The 23,277-nt window shown below is 45.3% G+C and overlaps 1 protein-coding gene and 1 long non-coding RNA gene across 5 annotated transcripts in view; one reads left to right on the top strand and one right to left on the bottom strand.

The window, feature by feature from the left end:
• LOC137157065 (uncharacterized) overlaps positions 1 to 2,570 on the bottom strand; it is a 29,068-nt gene extending 26,498 nt beyond the window's left edge. The window contains exon 1 of the long non-coding RNA XR_010920990.1: positions 2,457 to 2,570. This is a non-coding gene — a long non-coding RNA (uncharacterized lncRNA). The remainder of the gene's footprint in view (positions 1 to 2,456) is intronic.
• On the top strand, positions 925 to 22,146 carry RBM38 (RNA binding motif protein 38). Of its 4 annotated transcripts, none has more exons than XM_067554188.1 (5): positions 925 to 978; positions 2,378 to 2,598; positions 3,696 to 3,819; positions 4,398 to 4,452; positions 20,082 to 22,146. In XM_067554188.1, exons 2-5 carry the CDS (start codon positions 2,431 to 2,433, stop codon positions 20,380 to 20,382), a joined length of 648 nt encoding a protein of 215 aa, XP_067410289.1. In that variant the 5' UTR covers positions 925 to 978; positions 2,378 to 2,430; the 3' UTR covers positions 20,383 to 22,146. The 4 variants fall into 4 exon arrangements, with proteins under 4 accessions (XP_067410289.1, XP_067410287.1, XP_067410288.1 ...); XM_067554186.1 differs by lacking the exon at positions 925 to 978 and adding an exon at positions 1,729 to 1,841; XM_067554187.1 differs by lacking the exon at positions 925 to 978 and adding an exon at positions 2,012 to 2,245.
• Positions 22,147 to 23,277: the final 1,131 nt, after the last annotated feature.

Below are 23,277 nucleotides of genomic sequence, written 5' to 3'. Positions count from 1 at the left end.
TCACCACCTACCTAACCCATCTCTGAAAAGGCCTTGAATCTCACTCTAGGCTCTCACAATCTCCTTTGTGGTGTTGTCCAAGTTGTCCTTAGTTATAGGACCAAATGAAAGCATCCCTTTGTCATACAGTACTCAGAGAGGGAAAACTTATGGAATTTAACAACGTAGAAGGCAGGCAAAGAACCACCCAGGATAGACACGGCTGGTGGAGCCTTGTTTGTGTCCTCGGCGATGGCTGATGGTACAGGAAGCATTCAGACTCAAATACAGGGCCATGCCTTAAAGTGTGGCTGCCTAAACTGCACTCACAAAACATGCGCAAGTGCCGAATGAACGCACCCTGCGTTGGCATGCTCAAATGCCTGCTTTGCACAAGCAAACATCTGCTTATACATGTACAGCTGCAGCTTAGAAGGGCAAGTTTAGAAATGGGGTTTATAAAGACCCTGCCCTCATCTCATTTATTTTTCCCGGGGCTTAGAACAAAAACCTTGGGCCTGTCCCCTGATGAAAGAGAACAAGCTGCCCCTGCCGTCTCCTTCCCTTTGTGATCTCATGCAGCCCCAAAAGCACAAAGTGAGCCAGCTAGGCAAGACAGGCAAAACCTCTGATGAATTTATCGGAGTGTCTGAATGTGCCAGCGATTGAATATTTGCAGTCACGATTGCTGCTAAATTAAAAAAAAAAAACACCTAGTTTTTAAGCGGCTTTTACTGGCGGGCTCCCGGGCACAAACATTTGTTTTGCAAACGTATATTTCCTACTCAAATTCAGTGCTGCCTGCTCACTCCACCCCACACAGCTTGCTCTGCCCGGCGGCGGCTGCTGCTGCTTTGCATGCAGCTTTCACCCAGCAGAAGGCTCCCCACGAGGCTGCTGGGACTTGTAGTCAACATCGAAACGAAGCCGGCGTTTGGGAGATTTTCGTGGGAATTTTAAAGACTCTTCCAGGAGGCGCCTCCAGACGCAAGTACCAAGGTACATACGAACTAGACCCTACCCACGTGTGCATTAGATCCCCGGTGAAATCTCAATCTAGAAGTAGACTGGAAAAATGGAAGAGATGGAGCGAACTGGCCGGCTAGCTGGCTTTTTCAGTGCATGAAAATACCTATTCCTCCTGTATTTCCATAGCAGCTCTGTATATAGAAGCGGAGACATCCCCAGCTCCAGGGAAACAGCGAGATATACAGCCAGGGCGTTGCATTCAAAAGGAAAGAAGCTAGATTTAGCCATCGGAAAGCCACGGAGGGAGGGTTTGTCGGCTTTGATGTTGCATCCCCACCCCTTACCCTTTGTCTGTTTGCGCCTTTAGGTTGTAAACCCTTCCCAGGACGGCTTGTCTCCTTTCTGTACGTGTACAGCACCCAGCACAATGGGGCATTTGGGTGCTACCATCATACACACATTTAGCAATAACAATGACAAATAAGGAGTACAGGGTTACCCTTTCACTTGCTTTTTCGGATCTCTCTCTCTCTCACACACACACACACGCACACACCCCTAAACAAGCAAACTTGGCCAACATTTAAAGGTGTGTGTGTGTGTGTGTGTCTCACAACGGGTGTGATGAAAACGAGCCCCTGGATTGTCCGTCCGTGGCTGTAACTAGGGCTCGTTTTCACCAAACCCGGTGGTGGTGGTGGTGGGGGGGACACCCACGGATGCTGCATCAGAGGCGTTGTTGTATAAAATGGAGCCGCGCGGCTTTGCCCCGGGAGGTGACACGTTTTTGCGGGTCCCTGCCTAGCGGAGGGAGGCCGGCCGGCCGGCGTGCAGCGGCATCGCGGTCGCACGCCCGCAGGGCTGGCGGCGGGCCCCCGGCGAGCTAGCTGTGGGTAAGGGGCGCTTTGGTCAGGGGGATTTCAGCTCCCTCCCCCCCCCCCCGGGATTCATTTCCAATCCGCGCCCGGCTGCTGGGCGGGGGGACTACAAGCCCCGTGGGCCCGCGCGCGCCTGCTCCGGGCCTGGTGCTCGCGTGGGGCGGGGCGGGGAGCCCGGCTGGGGGGCCGGCCTCGGGCGGAGGATGGGTACAAAGCCCCGCGCGCCGGCGACGGGCAGCGGCCGCCTGTGAGCTGGCGGGCGGGCGGGCACCCTGCCGGCGGTGACTGCGAAGAAGGGAGGCCGGGCTCGCGTGCTAAGGCGAAGCTTGCCGCTGCATGGGGGACGACGCGGCCGCCGCTGCTGCAGCCGGCTGCTGTGTGCGGGCAGCCCCGCCTCGCCCTGCCCCCCGCCGCGCGTGGTGAGGCGGAGGATGACCCTGGCCGAGGGTATTTCACGCGGCTGAGCCCGGAGAAGTTTTGCTCCCCCCCGTCCCCTCATCTCCTCCCCCCACCCCACCCCCCCGCGTGACACTTGGATGCTTTTTCTGCAGCCGCCCCTCGCCAGCCGCCTCGCTCCGCGCCCGCCGCCGGCCCGCCCAGCGCCATGCACACCGTGCAGAAGGACACTACCTTCACCAAGATCTTCGTCGGGGGGCTGCCCTACCACACCACCGACTCCTCCCTGAGGAAGTACTTCGAGGGCTTCGGGGACATCGAGGAGGCGGTGGTCATCACCGACCGGCAGACGGGCAAATCCCGGGGCTATGGTTTCGTAAGTGCGGGCTGCGGGCGGCGCCCCCGCGGGCAGGTGCCGCGCGGGGTTGGGCGCCAGGCGGGTGCCCCCCGCGGCGGTGCAGGGGCTCGTTTTGACAGGGGCTCGCTTTGTGTCTCGGTCCGGCGGCGTAGTTGGCCGTGCAAGAGCGTGCGAGCCTGGGGGGGGGTCCCTCTCCCTGGGGGGGGGGGGAAGCCCCGACCCCCGGGTGAGACGCTGGCACGCATTTGCCCCGCAACCCACGAGCCCCCTCTAGTTGTCCGCTGTGGTTTCTTGCAGCCTTTTCTTCCTCTGGCTTCTCATCAAAACATTCCCCCGGACTGGCCCGTCTCCTTGGCCAAGGCGCAGGGACTCCAGGCCTAACTCGCCCCCTGCATTGCCCTGCTCTTGCACCAGCTCGCTAGCTTGGGGGCTGGCACTGGGCTGGGTGGCTTGGAGATCTGCTCTCCACAGAGTCACCCCGTGCTAGAAAATTGGTTGTTCCCTACTTCTTCATCCGCGCTCAGATCTCTGCTTTTCTTCTTGTGGGGAAGACTGTGGAAGGCAGGAAAACCTGGGCGAGGGAGGCAGAGAGTAATTTTTATGAAGACAAAGGCCCTGGATTGAGGGCATTGGGATAAGTGCCGACTGTTTTGTAGCTCATTGCAGCACCCTTTCCCTCCTATGCCTTCTGGCTTGTTTCTTGAGAGTGCTTCAGTGGAGCATCTTCTGTGCAGCCCTCCGTTTCTGCATCTTCTGGATGATTCATGAGTGTGGCCTTCCCTTCAAGTTTCCTTGAACTGCCTCTTCTTTAGGGATTGTTAGGTGGGAGGAAGGATTAAATTATTCTACCAACTTGTGTGAACCGGAGTGTCTTTTGTCTGGATTTTTTGGTTTTTTTTCTTATTGCTGGCACATCCCCCCCCAAAGAAACTTGCTTGAGCTTTCTGTTTTCAATCCAGTGCACAGGACCCATTCTCCTTCCTCTCCCCTCTCAACTGAAATTTCAAGAAAGCAAATCTAATTCCTCACCCAAAATAAGCCAACTCCATCTAGCCCCCAGCAGTGTAGGTTTTGTGAAGCACCATTGCTACAAAACAGGTTGTGTTTAATTCCAGGTGACCATGGCAGACAGAGCTGCAGCTGAGAGAGCATGCAAAGATCCCAACCCCATCATTGATGGCAGAAAAGCAAATGTGAACCTGGCATATCTGGGGGCAAAACCAAGGAGTATTCAAACTGGTGAGTGCTCATCTTTGTTAGAATAACCCTTAGTTGCAAAATGTGTTGGTAATTAATCTTCAGAGCCACACTGTCCCTGCAGTTTTACTTGTTTAGTGCACTATCAACTTTCTCTGCTCCCAGTTTCCTTACTTGAACCCTATGTGCCAAAATTACACATGTATATGCACTTACTCTCACATTACTGGGGTGAAGGATATTGTCCCCAGAAGCTAATGCATTTATTATTCTTATTCCTACAAGTGCTGTAGTATAATTGCTCCTACCACTCCACCTTTTGATTAGGAGGGTTGATTACACATTATAGAAAAGGAGTGCTTGTGTTTTGTCTCTTTTTGGAGGAGTGAGTTTTCAGTGTGTTTCTTGTTCGGAATTCTAGTCTGATCTGCCTGCATGTTACATTCAAATTATTGTGCCTCTAAAAAGTATTTTGTTAGTACATAGTACAGAGTTTAAAAATGTTCTCTGTCTCACGCACATAACACATTTGTAGTGCATGTATACATTATATTACCAATACCTACACGCTACAGTGAATGCTTTTGTTTAATATTAATGTTTTCTCAATACGCTTTCAGGTTTTACCATAGGTGTGCAACAGCTACATCCAGCTTTCTTTCAGAGACCATATGGGTAAGTGAAAGTATTTTTTACGTAGTTAAATTAGCAGTCAGTTTGAAATCAAATGCTTGAATCAACTTCCTCATTTTTAAAATGTGTGAAAAATAAACCAAGTCATAAAGAGGAGTGCAGCTTCATCAGCTGTAATTAAACTTCATAGTACGTTTCTTTTAGGCGAGCATTGCAAAAGTTGTGTGGCTTTTTTTGTTTTGTGCTTTGTTTTTAATTTTCTGTCTTCATTTGACTCCCAAAGCTCTTTCAGTATCGGCAGATCAGTCATAATAAATCATGAGAGATTTGTTTTGTAATATATTTCTTGCTTCTTCTGCAATTTCAGGAATGCAGAAGAATCCAAATAAGTGGAATGTATTTTTCCTGTCACATTTAAGGTGTCAAAAAGTCAAGGAAATACCATATTCCATAACATGTTTCTCGCATAAGATCTGTTCTCCCCTTGCTGTTTCCTATGTAATCACACTTGGGTTACAATTTTCGTCAGGGAAACAAACCTGCATTGGAAACCAAGTGTAATACTTAATGAAAGTAACGTTAGGTCAAAAATTGATTTTGGACAGATGTTATGTGGAGCTTGAATGGTCTGAAAAAGTGGACTTTTGTCTGTTGTTTTCAATAGCTTATACCATCCCTACTCAGTCAGAAAAGTCCTCTTTTTAATACATCTAATAGGATCTGGCAGCTGCTCTGGAAAAGACAAGTGTGCTTCAAGAGAACAATAGCCACTGTCATACTGCCTTCATTTAACTGTTTAATGATTGATGCAGTTCTTTTTCACATCTTTTCAGAAAGTGAATATTGATAGTGGGTTTTTTGTTTAGGGCATTAAGAAAATGGGTGCACTTTTTTTTTTTTTTTTTTTTTTTTTTTTTAAGTTCTGAGCGCTGCCATTTTGTAACTCTATGTGACAATATAAATTAATAGGTTTTTTCTTTTTTTTTTGGATAACCAGACAATGTCGTTCTTTCCCTGTCCTTAATTCATAGTCTACTTCTTTCATTCCTGTCCCCTCACACCCATAGTCCCAAAACTGTCTTGGTATTATCATTCCAGCCAGTGTGCAGTGTTGCCATAATAGAGCTTATACCATATGCTTGGTGTGTATTGTTGAAACATGCTAGGTTTCATAAATAGCTAAGTCTGTGCCGGAAGGACTCTGGGAACATCTGGTGTGAAACGAAGAGTCTTTCTTCTGTGGTGCAAAGAGCAGGAGTGTTTCAGGTAGACAATATTTTTTGGTCTTGTCTTTTAAAGCTTTGTTTGCATGTGAAATACAACAACTTTCTTGGCCTATGAGACAACCAGTAACCTTGGAATTTCTGGCATGTGAACACTAGAGGCTTTTCTAAAGTGTGCATGAGCACATAACTAATGTAGGTCTTAAAAACTGCCCTCAACAAGACTCTTCCCATCTGAAGTGTAAAGAAAAATAATACAGTGTAACAAACTAAGCTCCCACAGACTTCAATCAGCTTTGGATCAAGCCCTAAATCATGCAGACACACTCTTGTCATTCCTGTCCCTGACTCTCTCTGCATAGTAATTTCAGCCATATAGGCGGGGCAAAGAAAGTAGATTCTTTTTTGCAGAAGTTTTTAGAACTTCCTTTTAGTTTCACATATGTATTCAGTCTCACACTCCTTAATGTTTGTTGTGATCTAGACAGTGTTCCAGTTCTTAAGTGTCAGGTTTCATCCATTAAAACCAACAGGTGTACATTTAGTGCATAAAACAATGAGCACTATAAATTATTTATCAGTTGCCAAGAGATGAGGATGAAGAGGGCGGGGATTATATATCCCATTATTTGCAAGCATCAGTAAACAAGAATTTCACTGCATTCTTCAGCAATGATTTAATCACAGGAAACATGGGTTGGCAAAAAAGTCATGCAGTTTACGTTGGTGCTGTGAATTGTACCAGGCAGAGCGTCAGGTGTTCATTTGTGCAACAAAGTCTGGCTGTCAGTTCTGTTTTTTTGTCTTTCAAAGCAATCAGCACAGTAAAAGCCTGTGTAGTATCTGATCCTGCGTTCCTTGATCACCTAAAACTTCATCTGACACCAGTGGGATTTTTGGATCTATGAAGTTGATAGAATCAGGCCCCAGTTTTTCACTTTAAGTTTAATAAATTGAATCCTCTCCCACCCTTTTTGGTAATTGGCTTGTCTACTGTTCAGTGACTTAGAAATATTACCTAAATAAGCAACCTGCTTCCAGGCTGCCAACATACCTGGTACCTGGGGCAAAACACACTTCCAATACTATGCCACCCATGAATGTCCCTATTAAAGTGCTAATGTTCCAGTAATGGAATGCTGGCACTTGCCATGTACTCTGCATCCCAGATGCTGCAGCAGAAAACAGCAATGAAGTGGTTAATGAATAATTTATGAAACGCTACACAATGATCTATTTAAAAAAAAAAAAAACCAAAAAACCTCAGAATCATGCTAAAGAGTTGATGCTGAATAGCTAAGGTCCAAAATACAGGCTGATAGGTGGATGGGAGTTTACTGAAGTTAAACCGAGGAGAAATGTTTTCATGCAGGTTTTCAAAACCCCAAATATCTCTGAAAGGCACTCTTCTTGGTAGCTTTACATTTTAAACCTTTCCTGGTGCTGCTGGGGACCCAAAGGCAGCTGCAGCATTAGGTTAGGGCAGGGGTCCCCAAACTGTGCGCTGTCCCCAGATCTGCTCTAGACCTGCCCATCCTAGCCCCCAACTTCATCTGTGTCCCTGCTCCCAGCCACACCTCAGCCGCTGGCCCTGCTCTCCATTTGGGGACCACTGGATTAGGGCATAAGTAACAGAAAGTGAAACTGAACATCTCTGTTCTTCTCTGCTGAAACAGTGAAGCTAATCAATAAATTAACAGCCCAAAGGGTGAAAAGCAAAGTTTTTGTTTTAAACCTTCAAATTCTAATCTAAGATTTTAATAACACAGGAAAATACTGTTGTGCCTAATTTTTCAGAGACATGCTCTAAATTTACGGGCACAATTTTGCACCCACTGATCGTTACTCCTGCAACTAACTACAGGCCTAGTTTGTAGAACTGACACCTTTTAGCTGCCTCATTTGTGCACTGTTGGGAAGCTAGATGTCTGAGCACCATGAATTGTCTCCAGTTTTGTGGGCATGATTACTTGAAGACACAAAATTGCACCCACATGATTAGAGCATGTGGTGGGGCAACACTTGGAGCTGTTCTTGTTGCTGTAGTTTCCCTTTAAAAAATTTTCCAAGAACATCTGATACTTCATAAAAAGCAACAGGACAACCGTGCAGATTGCAGCTGCACCAAATGTTCCTTGTCAAACTGTGATGTGTGGAAAGCTGGCTTTAAGTCATCTTTTGTGTTCCTCTGATCCAGGGTCTGCAGCGTGCCAGCCTGTCATCTGGCATAAACTAGAACAGGGCACAGGGAAACCCTGGCTACATCCTCTACCCCCAGCCATGCCTCATGCTCTGGCCTCCAGCAGTGTGTGACATAGGGTAGAGAGCAGTAGCAGCTCCTATCTACTGAGCCCTCTAGAGGGGTGATCTTCCTTTTGGCTGAATAAGCAGGTTTGAGGGCTGCTTTCTGTACAGTTGGACTAGTACAAAGATGGCTTAATGCAGCAGGATGTTGTTCAGTGAGTCAAATACCTGTTAAAGTGGGTCTGGTGCCATTGGGCCTGATGCTTCACTGCCCTGCCCCTTGTGTAGTCACTTATATCAGTGCAAAGTGGATGTAAAATGCTACCAAACCGGAAAGGTTTGCACTCATGAAAGTGACTACACAAGCTAGAGGCTAAAGGAAAACCCGGCACACTGAATCCAGTTGTGTTAGGCCTGCTTGCCCCAGGTTGGCATGTGGCCAGTACAGCTGTCACTTTTGCCTTGAAATGGTTAATCTCTTTAGGTTTCTTTCACAATCTGCTGCTACTACCAGGAAATGAAGAAAGTCCCCTGGCAGCTGTTATCCTTGATGTTGTTCAATTGGGGTGCAAATAAAAGGAAACAAACTTTCCTCTCTCCTCTGTGGCTATATGCTATTTAAAATATATATGCCATTTTCCTTACTGTGGTGCTGCTCTGTCAGCTGGCATCCCCCATGCTTTGACTTCCTGTTGTACTACTTATCTCAAAAGCAGCCTGTTGCAAGATCCCAGGCTGTTCTGTCAATCGCAAGTGGCTCCTGTGGGGTGGCTCTCGCAGCACCTGTTGTCTGTCTGTGCCAATAACATGAAAGCTTTTTTTGGGGATTTCCAAAGAAATAGTCTAATCCAAATGGCTTCAGCTGTTAATTTCCCAAGCATGGCCGTTGAAGCACGGGCCAAACTACTGCTAGTCAGAAAGGCCCCTCTTGAACAGAGGGCCTGTAAATATGTACATAGAATGTGCTTCTTTACAGCTTTTTATGAGACTTCTGTTTTAAAGCAGCAAGGGTTCCGAGTGGACTCAGAGGCATCATGCTGTTCTGTTGGGCCCAACTCACCATTGCCCTGCGTCGTGTGTAGTCGCTTCTGCTAGTGTGAAGTGAATGCAGAACACTGCCGTTCTGATCTGATAGCATCTTGTGCTGCTTTTGCACAGGGGTAAATGACTGCTTACAGCACAAGGCAATATCTGGCCTGTTGTGTTTCATGAGCCAAATTCTTTACGTTCTGAGCTACTCCACTGAGGTAACTAGAGAAGTACCCATGTGATGAACAGGTTTTGGCCATCCATATATATAACATATAAACCCCTCTTCCCCCTCACTCCCCCCCTTAAAAATGTGAAGGTAGGGTCCGGGTCCCTTCTCTTATATGGACATAATGGCATCAGTGGAATTGCTCTTGATTTACACCTGCATGAATGAGAGCTGTCTCTTTAGCAGTGGAGAGCTGGGCCCTGCCACCTTGTAAAGACACTTACATCTGGGCTAAGTTGGTATAAGATGCAACCATTCTGATCTGGTATCGTTTAATGGACATAGGCCAAGTGGGATGTCTGCATAGGGTGCAAAACCCACAGGTGTTTTCAGTATTGTGCCCTGAAAACTTGCTTAGAGCAGACACTGAAAGTGTGATGAATGCAGCCCTAATAAATTCATGCTGAGGATACCAGTAAGAGTGCTAATTAGCAGCCATGGTAGTGATTTTGCAGCAAGGATACCTCTTCGCTCCTGAATTGGACTCCGACCAAGAACTTGTTTCCCAGAGGCCATCTGATGGCAATGAATTTTTTTGGTCACTACATAGTTGGGCTGCATTTAATCTGTTAACCTAGAGATCAAAGGCTCAGAACCCCATAGTTAACCCCCAAGCCATCCATTCCCTAGTCTGAGAACCCCTCAATTCCTGACAGTTGGACCCTGGCTGACCCTAGCAATCCTGCTGAAGCTGCCCTCACACGTTCCAGCTCTCCTGAGACAAATGTGCTCAACCTCCCCCGTTCTACTTCTATGGCAGTGTTTGCATGCAAGTTGTGTCAGAGTCACTAGGCATAGAGATGCGGCTCTGGAATAGGTGAAAACATGGTACAAAGAGAGGCATTGCAGCACCTGGTCCTGAACAGTAGGTTTTTGAAGCAGGAAGAAAGAAGTGTCTTGGATACTTGAGGTCAGGGAGGTTTGGAAGCAGAACTGGCCAAAATCTTTTGAATATAAACTTTTTTCCTCTGAAAAATTACCCTTTTCCTCAAGATATAACTGGTTTTGAGAGAAGTTTCATATCCTTTTTTAAATCAGTTTTTTACTGACTTTTGAGGAAAGGTAGAAAAATGAAAAATAAGGTCAATTTTGACACCTTCAGAAACAAATTTTCCCCAGCTTTATTTTTCTCAACCATCTCTACCTGGAGGATTTAAAGAGACTTCTTCAGGTTCTGGCCTTTAAGTTGGAGTGGAGGGTTAGAAGCGTTCAACAAAAGGAAGCATTCCTATGAACCCTGAAATGGATTTCTTTATGCTTCCATTTTCCCATCTGTAAATTGAGGATGATAACATATACCTCACAAAGGTGTTCTAAGACTTAGTTAATGTTTGTAGCACTCCAAATTCCTCTGATACATAGGTATATAGGGTAGTATATTACCTCTCTACTGTCGGTATATTTCTTTGTATCTGTGTTTGTTGGAACAGAAGCGATTACTGTATAGCTGAGTTGTCATGGTGAGACTTGCAAGTTTCTGCACTGAAGACAAAGAAAAACCCTCTCAAGCTGGTTCTTGTTTTGTCCAGACGTTATCTTCGGCTCGTTACCTGAGTATTTTTCAGCCTGCTTGTCCAGATGTTTCAGTCCTGCTAGAGCATCTGTCTTTGGGGCTTTTACTTGGGTGTGGAGGAAGCAAGATGTAGAAGATAAATCTGTGACCATGTTCACCAGTATTTGATCTCACATTGTGGGTTGAGCTGAGAAAGGAGGATTAGTTCTATGTTCAGGGGTGTGGTCTGTTCATCACCACATATGGTTATGGTTTGTCACCTCTTTCATACCTCTGCACTGACTGTACATTCTGGGGGCAGGTATGGATGGCATCTCTTGTCTTCTCCCCCACCCCCTCCCAATTGCATTTGGTGGGATCTGTTTTCCTAAGCCTTACTGAGTTTTCTCCTTTTCTCCACGCCATTTTGTGGAATGTTTTTTGCATCATAACATCAAGATGCAACAAGTAGGTTATCTTGTCAGCGTGAGAAAGTAATTGACCTATTGCTGAGCCCTAATAGATTTAATGTTCCCCCTCCACTAACTTGCCTAGCCTTCCAAAATTAAGTTGAGTGGGAAATTGTTGATCTCTTTAATTTAACCTGGCTCTGACACTTCTCGCTCTCTCGAGTTGTGGTTTTGATAGTCTTTGTGCCAGTTCTGTGGCCAGTAGTAATAGCCTCATGTCCTATTACATGCATGTTTTCCACTCCTCTGCTGATCCCAGTCAGAGACACTCACTGGCGTGTAGGCCCTTCCTGGTTTTCCCTCAGAGGTATTGACGGCATAGTCCAACGAGGAAGTAGTATACAGGTATTCACATGCTGAGTTTGCTCAAGCTGCTTGTAAATCTCTTCTTGCTGAACCTGGGGAGGAAGAGCGGAAGATAGGAACCCTCCCTCTGTACTCCTCTCTAAGATATTCCTGGGGTTTTTAAGGGAAAAGGAGTTTAAAGTTAGGAGCATCTGGTGTTTCAGTGTACGGCCACCTAGAGGGCACAGGATAAGGCCCAACATATACATGTAAGGAGAGAATTATTGTTGAAGCATTTGTAGAATATCCACCTCTGCCTGGCTCTCATTTAGAAAGGGCAGAAATAACCAGTTAGTGGCACAGAAAACATTGGGAGCCGCCCTAGACTGCCTTTCTCAGTGCTAACTTCTCAACAAGCTTTATGCAGGGGACTGGGGCATTCAGAAGTTTAGTGTCAGGTCACTGATTCAAATCCAGCACATACAACAGGAGAGAGGATTTTGTTTTTACCATCTGATAACTGTTCTGGCGGCCTGTGTGGAGTGAGGTTGCTGGTCTCAGTCGAATTCCTTCTGGACAGATGCCCACAAAATCTCCACCGAAGTTTGGGAACCCTTCTTGGTAGGCACAGCAGAGAAACCAGAGATTGAAGGACGATGACTGAACTGTGCTTCACCCTTGAAGATAGTCGTCCCAGATCAGGGTCAGATAGGAGGGATGATCTTGTCCCACCCATGTGAGTTCAGTTCCTAGCCCCACCAGTTTTCCTGTGCGGCCTGGAATGAGGCATATAGGCCCCAATCCTGCAAACGCTTGCACACGTGCTTTACTTTAGCCATGGGAGTGGTCCTGTTTAAGTGAGTGCTTGATCGACCAGGGCCTATGTCTCCGTCTTTCATTTCTCATCTGTACAATGGGAGTCAGACGTTCTTTCTTGTCTGCTTAGACTATAAACTTTTAAAGCAGGGATGGTCCCTTGCTAGGTGTATGTATAGCACCTAGTTGTGTGGCGATCTCAGTGGCGGCGTCTAGGTGCTGCTGGGCTACTATTGCTACTAAAAGTATGAGGCCCATTGATACCCCATAGCCAGGGGATGGCAGGGAAATCTTCAGGATCTAAATAGCTGCGGAATGACTTCAGTCTGCAAGATGCTCAGACAGGCACCTTTAGAGCACTGAACCCAAAGGGGATTTATCCTTTAAACTTGTCCCTTTAGCTGCTGAGCAGTCAGCAGGAATGAAAATAGAGAGACCCAGTTCCCGTGGCCAGAGGCCTTAGCGCTTGGCCTTGCTGGCAAACAAAGGGCTCTGTATTTTTTTTCTTTCCTCCTTTGAGAAATGAGGAGGCTGTTTGAGCAATGGCCTTTGTGTGCTGATCTCTGCAGCTGCCAGGTGCCCTATACGTTATGTACTCAAAGGAGAGACAATCTGTCATTTCTGCACTAAACCTCCAAAGCAGGATCCTGCTTTGAACATGACCATAGCACATGATGCTGGTTCTTTAAATGCTTTGGCAGCGCCGTTGCCTGCCCCCCATAAGATGGGGCTTGTCTTCTTTATAGGGGTCAGGTGGGAGGCCCACTGTATCCTACCTTTTTATGTCTGGTCTGTTTACAAAGTGCCCTGTAATTCTTTACTGATACAAGGCTGTTGCTAGAGAAGGGCGGGAGAGTGAAAGATAGCAGTCGGGCTACCCTCCCCCTAAAGCCACCAAGCAAAGCCCAGCTTTATGGATGCTCTGGGAGCTACAGCTGAGCAGGATGTGGGGGTGAATGAGCCCTCACCTTCTTTGCTGCCTCCCCCGAGCCTGTCTCCTCTACTCCTAGATTTTTGCAGCACACCGGAGTTACTAGCGGCCATGCACCAATCCTGCTTCGTGGCTGGTGGTAGTGGGACTGGGAGGGGTTAGGATAGGCAGGGAGTCCTGCCCACTTGCTGTTTGTGGAGAGCTGTTTGTGAATGGGGAGAATCCTGGGAAGCACGCGTCGTAGTGCGCACTCTTCCCTAGCAGCATGTGAGGGTAGTCACCTGGCTGTCTCGCATCCTTCCTGGATGACCCTCAGAATGTTTTGGACAGCTGGCTGACCATGGCAAATCCAACTTACAGTATTCTGAACACTGCATCAGACCTTAGGGATGCTAACAGGGCTGGGTGGATGGGTGAGAGACTACACATGCTCTCTGGGAGCATCCAACAACTTGAGTTCTTAAAACATAATCCTCATAAAAGCCAAATTACCGAGCCCCAGGACATTCAGTGTAGGGTTGTAGTTTGGTTTTGTTTTAAAGCCTGTCTTGAATGTACTGAAAGCTGCATCTTTATTCTGTTCAATCAACTGGTTTTTTTGTTTTGTTTTTGTTTTTTACATTTAAGCCCTCCCTAAAATGTTCAAATGTATAAAGTGTTTTCAACATGAACTGAATGGCAAACAAGCATGTTCATCCAATTATTTTATTTTGAGGAATAAAATCAAAAGCTAAGTCTGTGTGCCCTCCTCCGATGGGTCTGTAACCATGTGTCTTGTTTTGTGTCTTTTAATTTTGGCTATTGGGGCAGGTGTGGCATCGTGCCACATAGTTAGGAACGTTGGGCTAGCACCCTGATCCTGATCGCCAGCCATCTCGTGCCGCCTTTGGCCAGAGGCACCAAGCACTTCATGAGTCTCTCCAACAGGCACCAGTGATTCTAATTTTAGGTTTGACCATGTTATTCATTGTGTTCTCCAAGTGTTTGTGGCCTCTACCAGTGATTAATCATAATACCATGAAACATCTCATATTGTTGCTGTTCACAGGATGACTTTGATGTGTGATGACAGTTGCTGATCACTTGATTGACATTTTATAATCACACTGTGTATTCGGGAGGAAGTTCTTTTCTGGCTTTAAAAACTTTTGGGGCGGGCCTAATGGCTGAATAACCTATATTTTCAAAGAACTAAATTGCCGTACTTAGATGACAGAACTCCACAGCAGGAGAATAAGAATCTTAAAACATAATTTTAAAATGTAACTAAATTCTCCAAAAATGCCTTCAATGAACTACACAGCTTGTTGCATTATACCTTCCAATCAGATTGTTGCTACTTGCAGAAAAGATAGATATCAAATGCAAATTGTATGGCTTGAACAAAGCTTTAAAAGGCCTATGAACAGCCTCCCTTAAAAATCTGAAAACACAGTTTCAGACCTTCTGTGACTATAAACCCAGCCAGCATATAACTTCTTCACGTTGCACTTGGTTTTGTTGTGTTTTCTTTGTAGTTGCTAGTAATCAAAGCTGACCTTACCTTGGTTTGTAAATTTTTGTTTTGATCAATAAATGAGTTGCTGTCTGCTCATCCAATTAAAAAGTCCAGTCAGCCTAATACCCTGATTGAAATGTCTGACTGCAATTAAAAACCTGTCGTGATCTCTTTAAGTAGAAATGGAATCTGGAGTTGCTGTGTGTGATTTTTGAACATAATAAAAGGTGTTTTAAACATGCATTAGTACATGTGCTGGGCTGGGGCTTGTCTTTGGACAGGGAGTGCAGAAGTACATGCTCTGGTCTTAATACTGTCTATTATACAGTCTCCTGTTTTGAGAGAAGTAAATACTAAGAGGAAGAAAATAGTCAACAAGTTAATATCCTAGATCTATTTATTAACCAGTTTATCTTGTCAACTACAATTACAAAAATACTCAATTAAAAATGTCTGTAGTGTTTTGTAGCTAAGTAGTCAGAGAAAATAAAGATGTTTGAGTTTTTGGGACAAGTTTCAAGTGCAGTTCCGCCACATATTCAGCACCTTCAGCTTCCACTGAAGTTATCGGGGTTGTGAGCTCAGCGCCTTGTAGGATTGGGTCCTTTTCTCTAAGGAAGGTGCACATATATCCAGCCAAGTGGTCAGGAAATAGACGTGGAGGTTGTGCCTGCACGCACAACATGCAACTCTGCTGCAGCATGAAAGATTTCTCTCATGCAAGTCTGAATTGGTTCTGAATGATGCCTTGTCTGCTTCTGTCTATGGGTGCATTCCATGTGCAACGTAGACACCCGCTCTTGAAATTTGACCCAAAATGTATCTGAAATATAGCAAAGAGAATTGATGTGTCCGGTGATGAATATTTTCATGTCTCCTATAATAACCATAGGATATTTCAAAGTTTTCTGTCCCACTCCACTTTTTTATGCTTATGTGTTGGAGTGTGGACAATTAGGCCCCGGTAGATGTCAATAGCTTGGCCTGGAGTTCTGCAGGGGTGTTAGGTGCTTGGTGGAGCTGTTCTAATGAGAATATTTAGGGCCAAATGCTTAAAAGGACCTCAACCCAACCTCTAGGTAAGCATTTGTAAATTTGCATATGTGGGCAAAAATGACTGCACAGAATTGTGAGTGCAAACAAAGTCTGTGGGGTGTTGGTTTTGGGTTTGGTTTGGAATTTTTGTGATCATACCAGTTAGGATTTTCCATTACTTTTTCCCTAGAGTCACTGGGAATGAATTAGAAGGACCAGACGTTGGATGAATAGGGAGAAATTGCAAAATAGAGGATTGTTTGCAGGTCACCCTCTTGCTGGGGAGGAGAGCTCCTTTAAAAACTCTTTTTTTTAAAAGAGGACTCATCAATAGCAGGGTGTTAGTTTTAGGCGCATGATCTGACTCTCTCTTCTCTAACTTTTGTCACATAGGCTAGTACAGGGAGAGCAACTATCCAATCTTTTACATGGATTGGAGCAAATAAACAGTTTTATATTTCTCTCTCTATCAAACCAGAACTCTGCCTCTGGATTGGATTCAGGTCTCCCAATCTGAACCCACCTTTACGGTTCTAGGTTAGGTTTAGATCTAGAAAGGACCTTGTTCCTGGTTCTGAGGTGAATGCAACTGAAACCTTGCAAGAGCTAGAGATTTTGACACTGTTGGGTGTGAACTTGCACTTTAGCCCTGAGTTAGCCTGAAACTCCATTTTAACCCTAATTCAGATCAGAATTAAAACAAAAAAACCATGGGGAATTCCTAGCAGATTGTTTTATTCTGTTCAATTAGATAAGGGCCAATGTTTAGAGACTCCGTATGGATAGAGACATTCATGGACCTAAAGGCCATGAGGTTATTGCTCTATGCAGTAGATCTAGGATTGGGGTGACCTCTGTATTTGTGACTGCTCCTTGCCCTCCAGAGATTTGAGGTAATAGACTCGAGTCTCACCCTCTTTCAAGGGATGGTGCTATTTCTGAATGGTTTTGCTGATGAGACCTGTAGCTCCTGAGATAGCTGTTGATGTGGGGCATCTGCAGTGGTGGTGCAAGCAGTTCCCATTATGAGTCAGGGACCTTGGTAGGAAAGATGAAATGTTGGCCTGAGAACCCTGCATAGATGGGCCCTTGCTTATAGGAGATTCTTGAGCTGGCACTCGGATGTGGAAAGGGCTATACCATATTCTGATGGCCAGAATAGCAAACAGGAGCATGCACTGAACAATTAGATAGCAGAAGAGTTTACAGCAACTCCAAGCTGTTCTCTACTGGAGTCTATGTATTGTAGTTACCAAACAGTGTACTGAACAGTGCCCAATACAGGAAGAACTGACACAAACCAATGAACTTTTGTTCACAAATCCCGATGAAACATCTTCTCACAGAGGACTCTGTCCTGGCCTTGTTGATGGATCTTTTCCATCTCTAACAGTGATGATCCAGAGACTTATTGGCTGGGGTAGAATTTTTGAAAGTCCCATGTTTAAAAGTGGTTTAGGCACTGAAGCGCCTAAGTTTAGTGGAATCAATGGGAGACTTTGGAAAATGGGACTTGCGTTCCGAAGTCACTTAGGCACTTTTGAAATTTTTTTACCCCAGATCTATTTGGCAGGATTTAAACACTGCATTTTTTTGTATTACTACTTAGTTTTTTATCCCTGTTGGCTTATTTAAATATATGTTGGTGCAAGAGAAGGCAACATTTCTATGTAACAAGCTTACTGTAATGCCAGTTTCTTGGTGCACCAAGAACTCAATTTCTTGGTTTTCATTTTTCAGGGATGATCTTTTCTGCAGACAGAGTTCTGGGCATGCAGAGAAATGCACTGGGCCAATAATTTCTCAGGCAGCCTCTGAAATTGCAGCTCTCTTGTGCACCGAAGTGTTTTTACCCGTAAAATCAGACATTGTCTAGGCAAACATCACTTGTACCTGCAGACAAGATCCTTGGACTTGCATGGGCCAGTTCAGTTGCCATGTTCAGATTTCTGTTTTCAGGCTTGCACAATTTTGCCCAGTTTTTTGAGGCCCAGCATTTTTGTGGTCTCTCTGGAAAATCTGCCCCTTTTTTGGCTGCTTTGTAGTCAGCAGCTTTTAGTACATTAATACAGGAGCTCTTATTAATTATCGCTGATAATTTTCATCCCATAGGTTCTCTAAATAACTTACAAAAGCATCATTAAATTCCGCTTAGGTCACATCCTGGAAATTGCTGTCTTTCTATCAGCTGTTTAACAGTGTAGAGCAGTACCACAATTTAGGACGGGAAGTGAATACAGTAGCCAATTGAAAGTGCAGAAGTCAATATCTAGGGGCTGATCTGGTCAAATAGGTAGCTAGAGGATGAGAAGAGGTTCACTTTGAAGTTCAGATTCCCATTCACAGAAAAAGCCCTTAGCTCTCTTCTGTAAGTGTATCCCAGCATTGATGATGAAATGGAGCATTAAGTCCAGTCCAGTGAATGGTTTTCCTCACAGAGAGGGCGTCTGTTTTTCTAAGGGAGGTTAGCGCTGTGTAAAGCTAGGCAGCTCTTTTGTCGTCTGTGCTCTTGTCCGAGGTTCCAGTTAGGTACACTCTTAGCTGACAGAAGGAAGCAGCATAAAACTCCCAAATACTGAAAATAACTCAAGTCTCAGCCTGTTCTTGGGGGGCAGCAGGTTGACGACACGGTAACTGCTGGGAAGTATTACTCAGAGGAAAGCAATCAGAATTAACACTGAATGTTTTACAACAGTCACCCTGTAGCTATTTCCCTAAGCAGCCTGCTAATGAGGAAACACTAGTAAATGTATTGCAGGTGATAAGATGGATTGTTAAACCTGAAAGCCCTTTACTCTGATTATACCTTGGAGACACCAGTCCATACATAATAGACGCACCCTGATAGGGGCTTGTGGATGAACAGTCTCCCATCCCTGTTTATAGAGGAATTCCCCAGGGGTAGAAGATGGGGGCCATTTTAATGATGCCTTGGGAGGTACAGAGGCCATCGGACTTGCCCACAGCATTGGGAGGAGGGGTGCTGAAGACTGACCTAGGGTGGGGAGGAAGTACAGGAGCTGAGCCTGGGGAGAAAGGCAGCTGTGGGATTCCAGCCCAAGATGGACCTCTTCCATGCTATTATGGAAGCACCGCCATTGTGCCGGGTGCTGTGCAAGACCTAGATCAGGAGTCCTTCGAGCTTGCAGCTTTACTTTTTAACCCTCTTTGTTAATCTAACACTCTTCTTTCTGTGTCTGGCCCTTGTGGACGGAGTAAGTCTTTGGGCTGGTTTGACTGATGGCAGGGCAGAGGGCCGAGTGCCCTAGGCATAGGTGGTGGTTCCAGGCCCAAAGGACTGGGTGGAAGAAGGGAACAAAGAAGATAGTGAGGCTGGTATTGTTGAAGGGCGCACGAGAGACATAGGCCAGGTTGGGGTTGTCTGGGAATAGCAAGGTTCAGGGGTGTGGTGAGTAAGATCCAATGGACCAGTGAGAGAGGTGACACACTGACGGATGGTCATGAGAGGTCACGGTGACTGTGGTGTTGTGGAAGGACTGGGTGGAAGGACAGGAGGGAAGGATGCGGATAGTAGGGAGGTGGTTGGGAGTCAGGGAGAATGCCACAGACCAGAGTTTTTGTGCCTGGGACAAATGGGGTTGGTCAGATTATTAAAAGGAGGAGAAAGAAGCAGCATGGTTGAGTGGCAGCTTAGATGTACAGGGAGGGAGTCCAAGAGGAGGAGGGGGTGCTGCTAAGCAGCAGTGGGGAAAGCAGAGGGATTAGGAAGGCAGCATGCAAAGGCTGGGCTGTGTTTTTAACTTGAGCTGGCAACAAGCCAACATGTCATCCTAGGGGGGAGTCAGCTGCTCTCTCTGGATGGAGAGGGAGGCTTGTGAGTCACCAGCATAGAGGAGAGCGTAGAGGCCATGAGAGCAGATGAGATCACCCTTGGAGAGAAGGCGGTGACCAAGAGGCCTGGGGACGGGAGGGGGGTGGGAGGAGCTGCTGTAGGGATGGTGAAACAGTGGAGAGGAAGGTCAGAGAAGTTAGAGAGCGAGAGAGAGACCAAGGTGGTGGGGCAGCTGGAAGACTGAAGAGAGGCCCCAAAACGTAACCAGCGAGAAGTCGATAAGAACCATTTCAGTGGAGTGGAGGGCGTTTCCCGAGCGACGTCCCAGTCCAGTTGCTTTCCCCTATAATTGCGATTCAGTGGAGGGCGCTGTAGTGGAAGTACCATGAGAGCCAAGATAAAAGGAGCGGAGATAAGTGAGGATAAACCTCATCTCAGCACCCGCAGTGAGGGCGTCACCTTGTGCTACTTTTACCCTGTATTTGCCTTTTAATTTTTCCCACCTTTGAATTAAGCTGGCACCCCAGCACATGGATGGTGTTGGCAGGCAGGCTGTCTATCTGTGCACTTAGGGGTTTTTTTTTGGTGGGGGGAATCTGACTGACTTTGTCTGTTTGACTCCACAGGCTCACCCCTCACTATATTTACCCTCAAGCGATCGTTCAGCCTAGCGTGGTCATCCCAACCCCTGTGCAGTCTATGACGTCTCCCTACATAGACTACACTTCTGCGAGCCAAGCCTACACCCAGTACACCACAGCTGCCTATGACCAGTACCCCTATGCCGCTTCTCCTGCTGCTGGGTTTGTGGGATACGGATACACCAGCGCAGTTCAGCAGCCTCTCACAGCTAGCAATCCGACCGCGCACACCACAGCTTTTGTTCCGTATCAGCCCCAGCAGCTGCAGCCTGACCGTATGCAGTAATGGCCTTGCCCAGGCGTTCACCATGTAGGACAATCTTTTACAATGGAAGGATACAAACAAAAAAAAGCGGAAAACCAAGCAAAAAAAACCAACCCACAACAAAAGAAAAAACAAAACCATCTAACCTTATGAGGTGCATACAAATACCTAAGCTATTTATAGTGTTACGGGCAAGCCTAAACCCTCGCTGTCTGATTACGCTCGTGGAAAAAGGACTTCCAGTAAATTTCTTTCAATCAGGGCAAATATTGTCTTGAAGATGGACTTAAAGTGACTGAAATGTTAAAAGGAAAACTACAGTTTCTTGCACACTTAGTGGTCTGCTTCCATTGCTTGTCATCTTCTCACTATCCCTCCTCCTTTTCCCCATCCATCAGTTGTTTCCAACCCTCTTCCTACTCCCCCAAATCAAATCTGCAATCCTCTCATTTGCTATTGAGGTACATAAGGTACTCGGAGAACATGGATAAAAAGCAATCTTATTTTTTGGTTGTACAAAAACTTTGTAATACTCAGAGATGCCTTACAGAAAAAAGAGAGAAACTATTTTTTAATATTTATTGCGATTTTTATTCGCATGAGCTGTGAATTGCAGACAGAAGAATAGTAGTAAGTATCTGCCTTGTTTAATTCTCCTTTTACTAAATTATTGTACGTAGGTAAAAGTTCCTAAGTAATTGCTGAATCACTTCAACATACAAAAGGGAATAGGGCTTTAAGGAAAGCAGAATATTCCTTTAGTCAACGCACTGTAATATTTTCTTATCATTGTAATTGTTACTCTTAAGATTATCTCAAACTTAGGTATATTTTTAAAATGCACAAAATCAAAAACAAACCCCCCCACCAAGAATACTGAACATATTGTCTACTTTGATAAGTTTTTTGTGTTATAATGCTGCAACTAATGGAGAAATTGACAGTATTTATGTAAAAGTTAGACTGAGTTTTCAGGCTGTTGGCTGGCAAAGCTTAGGAGAATATCAGGAATGGATTTAAATTTTTTTTTTACAGATTTGAACAAATGGGTAAATGTAACATTTTATGCCTATGGTAGAACAGCCGAATAAAGAGAGAACCACCAACATAAGCGCATTTTTACAAACAGGAGCAATAAACTGTTTTTATTTTTAAAACCAGTCGATGCGATGTTGTACACTCCAGCCAAATAAATATATTATGGACAAAATGGAATGGACCTGAATTGGATACACTGGGTGTTACCCTGCAGCTGCTGTAGATTTGAGCCTGAGAGGTTCTGAGCCACCTTCAAGTCTTCTGGGCATCTATCTGGATTTGAACCACAGCTTCCAGCAACTTCCATTGGAGTCACGTGCTATTAAGACACCTGGCTCTTAATTGCCCTACACCGTGTGTTGTCATTGAATTCCAGTGTGAAGTGGGTCTTCAGTGCTCCCTTTCTTATAGGGTAGCATTTTGCACCCACTAGGTGCTGGTGTAAATGATAAGACAAGGGGCCGGGCCATGGCGAGTTGCAAGGAGTGCAGGAGCCGACTCAAGGTTGTCCTGAGAGTTTTCATGGTATCACAAAGAAACCATACACTACTTCTAGTGTAAGTTGTTTAAAGGTCACAGTTTTCACAACTGATTCCATCCAAAAGTCTGATCTGCCAAAAGTCTGTCTCAGGTAACAGCTGGCTTTCTGAAGGCCTCGGCAAGCGAGCAGGCCAGAGACCTGCTGGGATTGGCACGAACCCTCAGGCCCAGTGCCTCTAGGGGCCTGAGCCTTCCTTGCATGGGCCACATGGTTCCATTTTATTTTCCCTTTGAATTTCCTTTTTAGTAATTTGTTTTTTGATTTTTTTTGACACTTAAAAAACCACTGTTTTAAAAAGTAAATAAAATGAATCTATTTAAATGTGTTTAATTTTCCTTCTATTTCATCTCTCTAAACACCTAGAAAGACTTTTTTTTTTTTTTCCTTATCTTACTACTTCAGTGAGCAACAATAAAACGAGTTGAGAAGAGGTAGTCCCTAGGTGTTTGGTGTCACCAGGTGCAGCTTAGCAGGGCCTCAGCTTGGGGCAAAAGACAGCATGATGCTCTGCCCACAATCCCAGCTCCCACCGATTATCCTAGAGTAGCTGGATGGGTTTTGCTACAAATTTTCAGCAGTAAAATAGGGAACAGTATGACATTTACAGTGCCATCATTAGGCTTCAGAGTGAAGATCCCATTTAGCCCACAAGATATTGATTCTTCTCTCTCAGCTGTTTCAAGCCGCACATAAATTTAAAACAATGGTGCTCAGGGTCACTGGGGAGCATCTTCACAACCATCAGCCTAGAAACTGTTTTTTAAGGGGTTAGGTTCTTTGGCTGCCCCAGTACTTTATACAGAAGTAGCAGTACGGTATGCCACTGCATACTGTCTCTGTGATTCCACTCTTAGGGAGAGCATCATAATATAAGAAATCACTGTGCTATAAATGCAGCAAATTATTTGGCAATAATTTTCTCCCTAACTCCTTTTTTATTTATTTTTTTTAATGGTTCTGTGAGTGATACACCTCACACCAGATTTGGGTTGTAAGTGCCTGTCTTACTCTTTGCAGCTCATCTGCATTCCTTGTTCCTTACTCAAGCAAAGCTCCTTTTAACTCAGCATGAGGGGAGTTGATTGCAGTCTTCTGTCTTCCTTCAGGACCTTCACCTAGCTCCCACTGAAGTCGATAGACAGATTGAGACCCCCTAAAGACTTAATTGGAGGGTGAAAAAGCTGTATGACAGTGCACCTTTTGATTAATAAAAAAAAAAAAAAAAAAAAAATTCCTACCAGGTGGCCAAAAGGGACAGGAAGCAATGGCTGCAAGGAAAAACTGACCCAAATGTCTCTCTTCCAATAGATATTCAGCCCATTATTATAGAAATAGAT

Source organism: Emydura macquarii, unplaced genomic scaffold (assembly GCF_026122565.2).
Source record: "Emydura macquarii macquarii isolate MOO-44397 ecotype Brisbane River unplaced genomic scaffold, CSIRO-AGI_Emac_v2 contig_1483, whole genome shotgun sequence".
Lineage (NCBI taxonomy): Eukaryota > Metazoa > Chordata > Testudines > Chelidae > Emydura > Emydura macquarii.
Note: the sequence above shows the minus strand (reverse complement) of the source record. Positions and strands in the feature narration are given on the sequence as shown.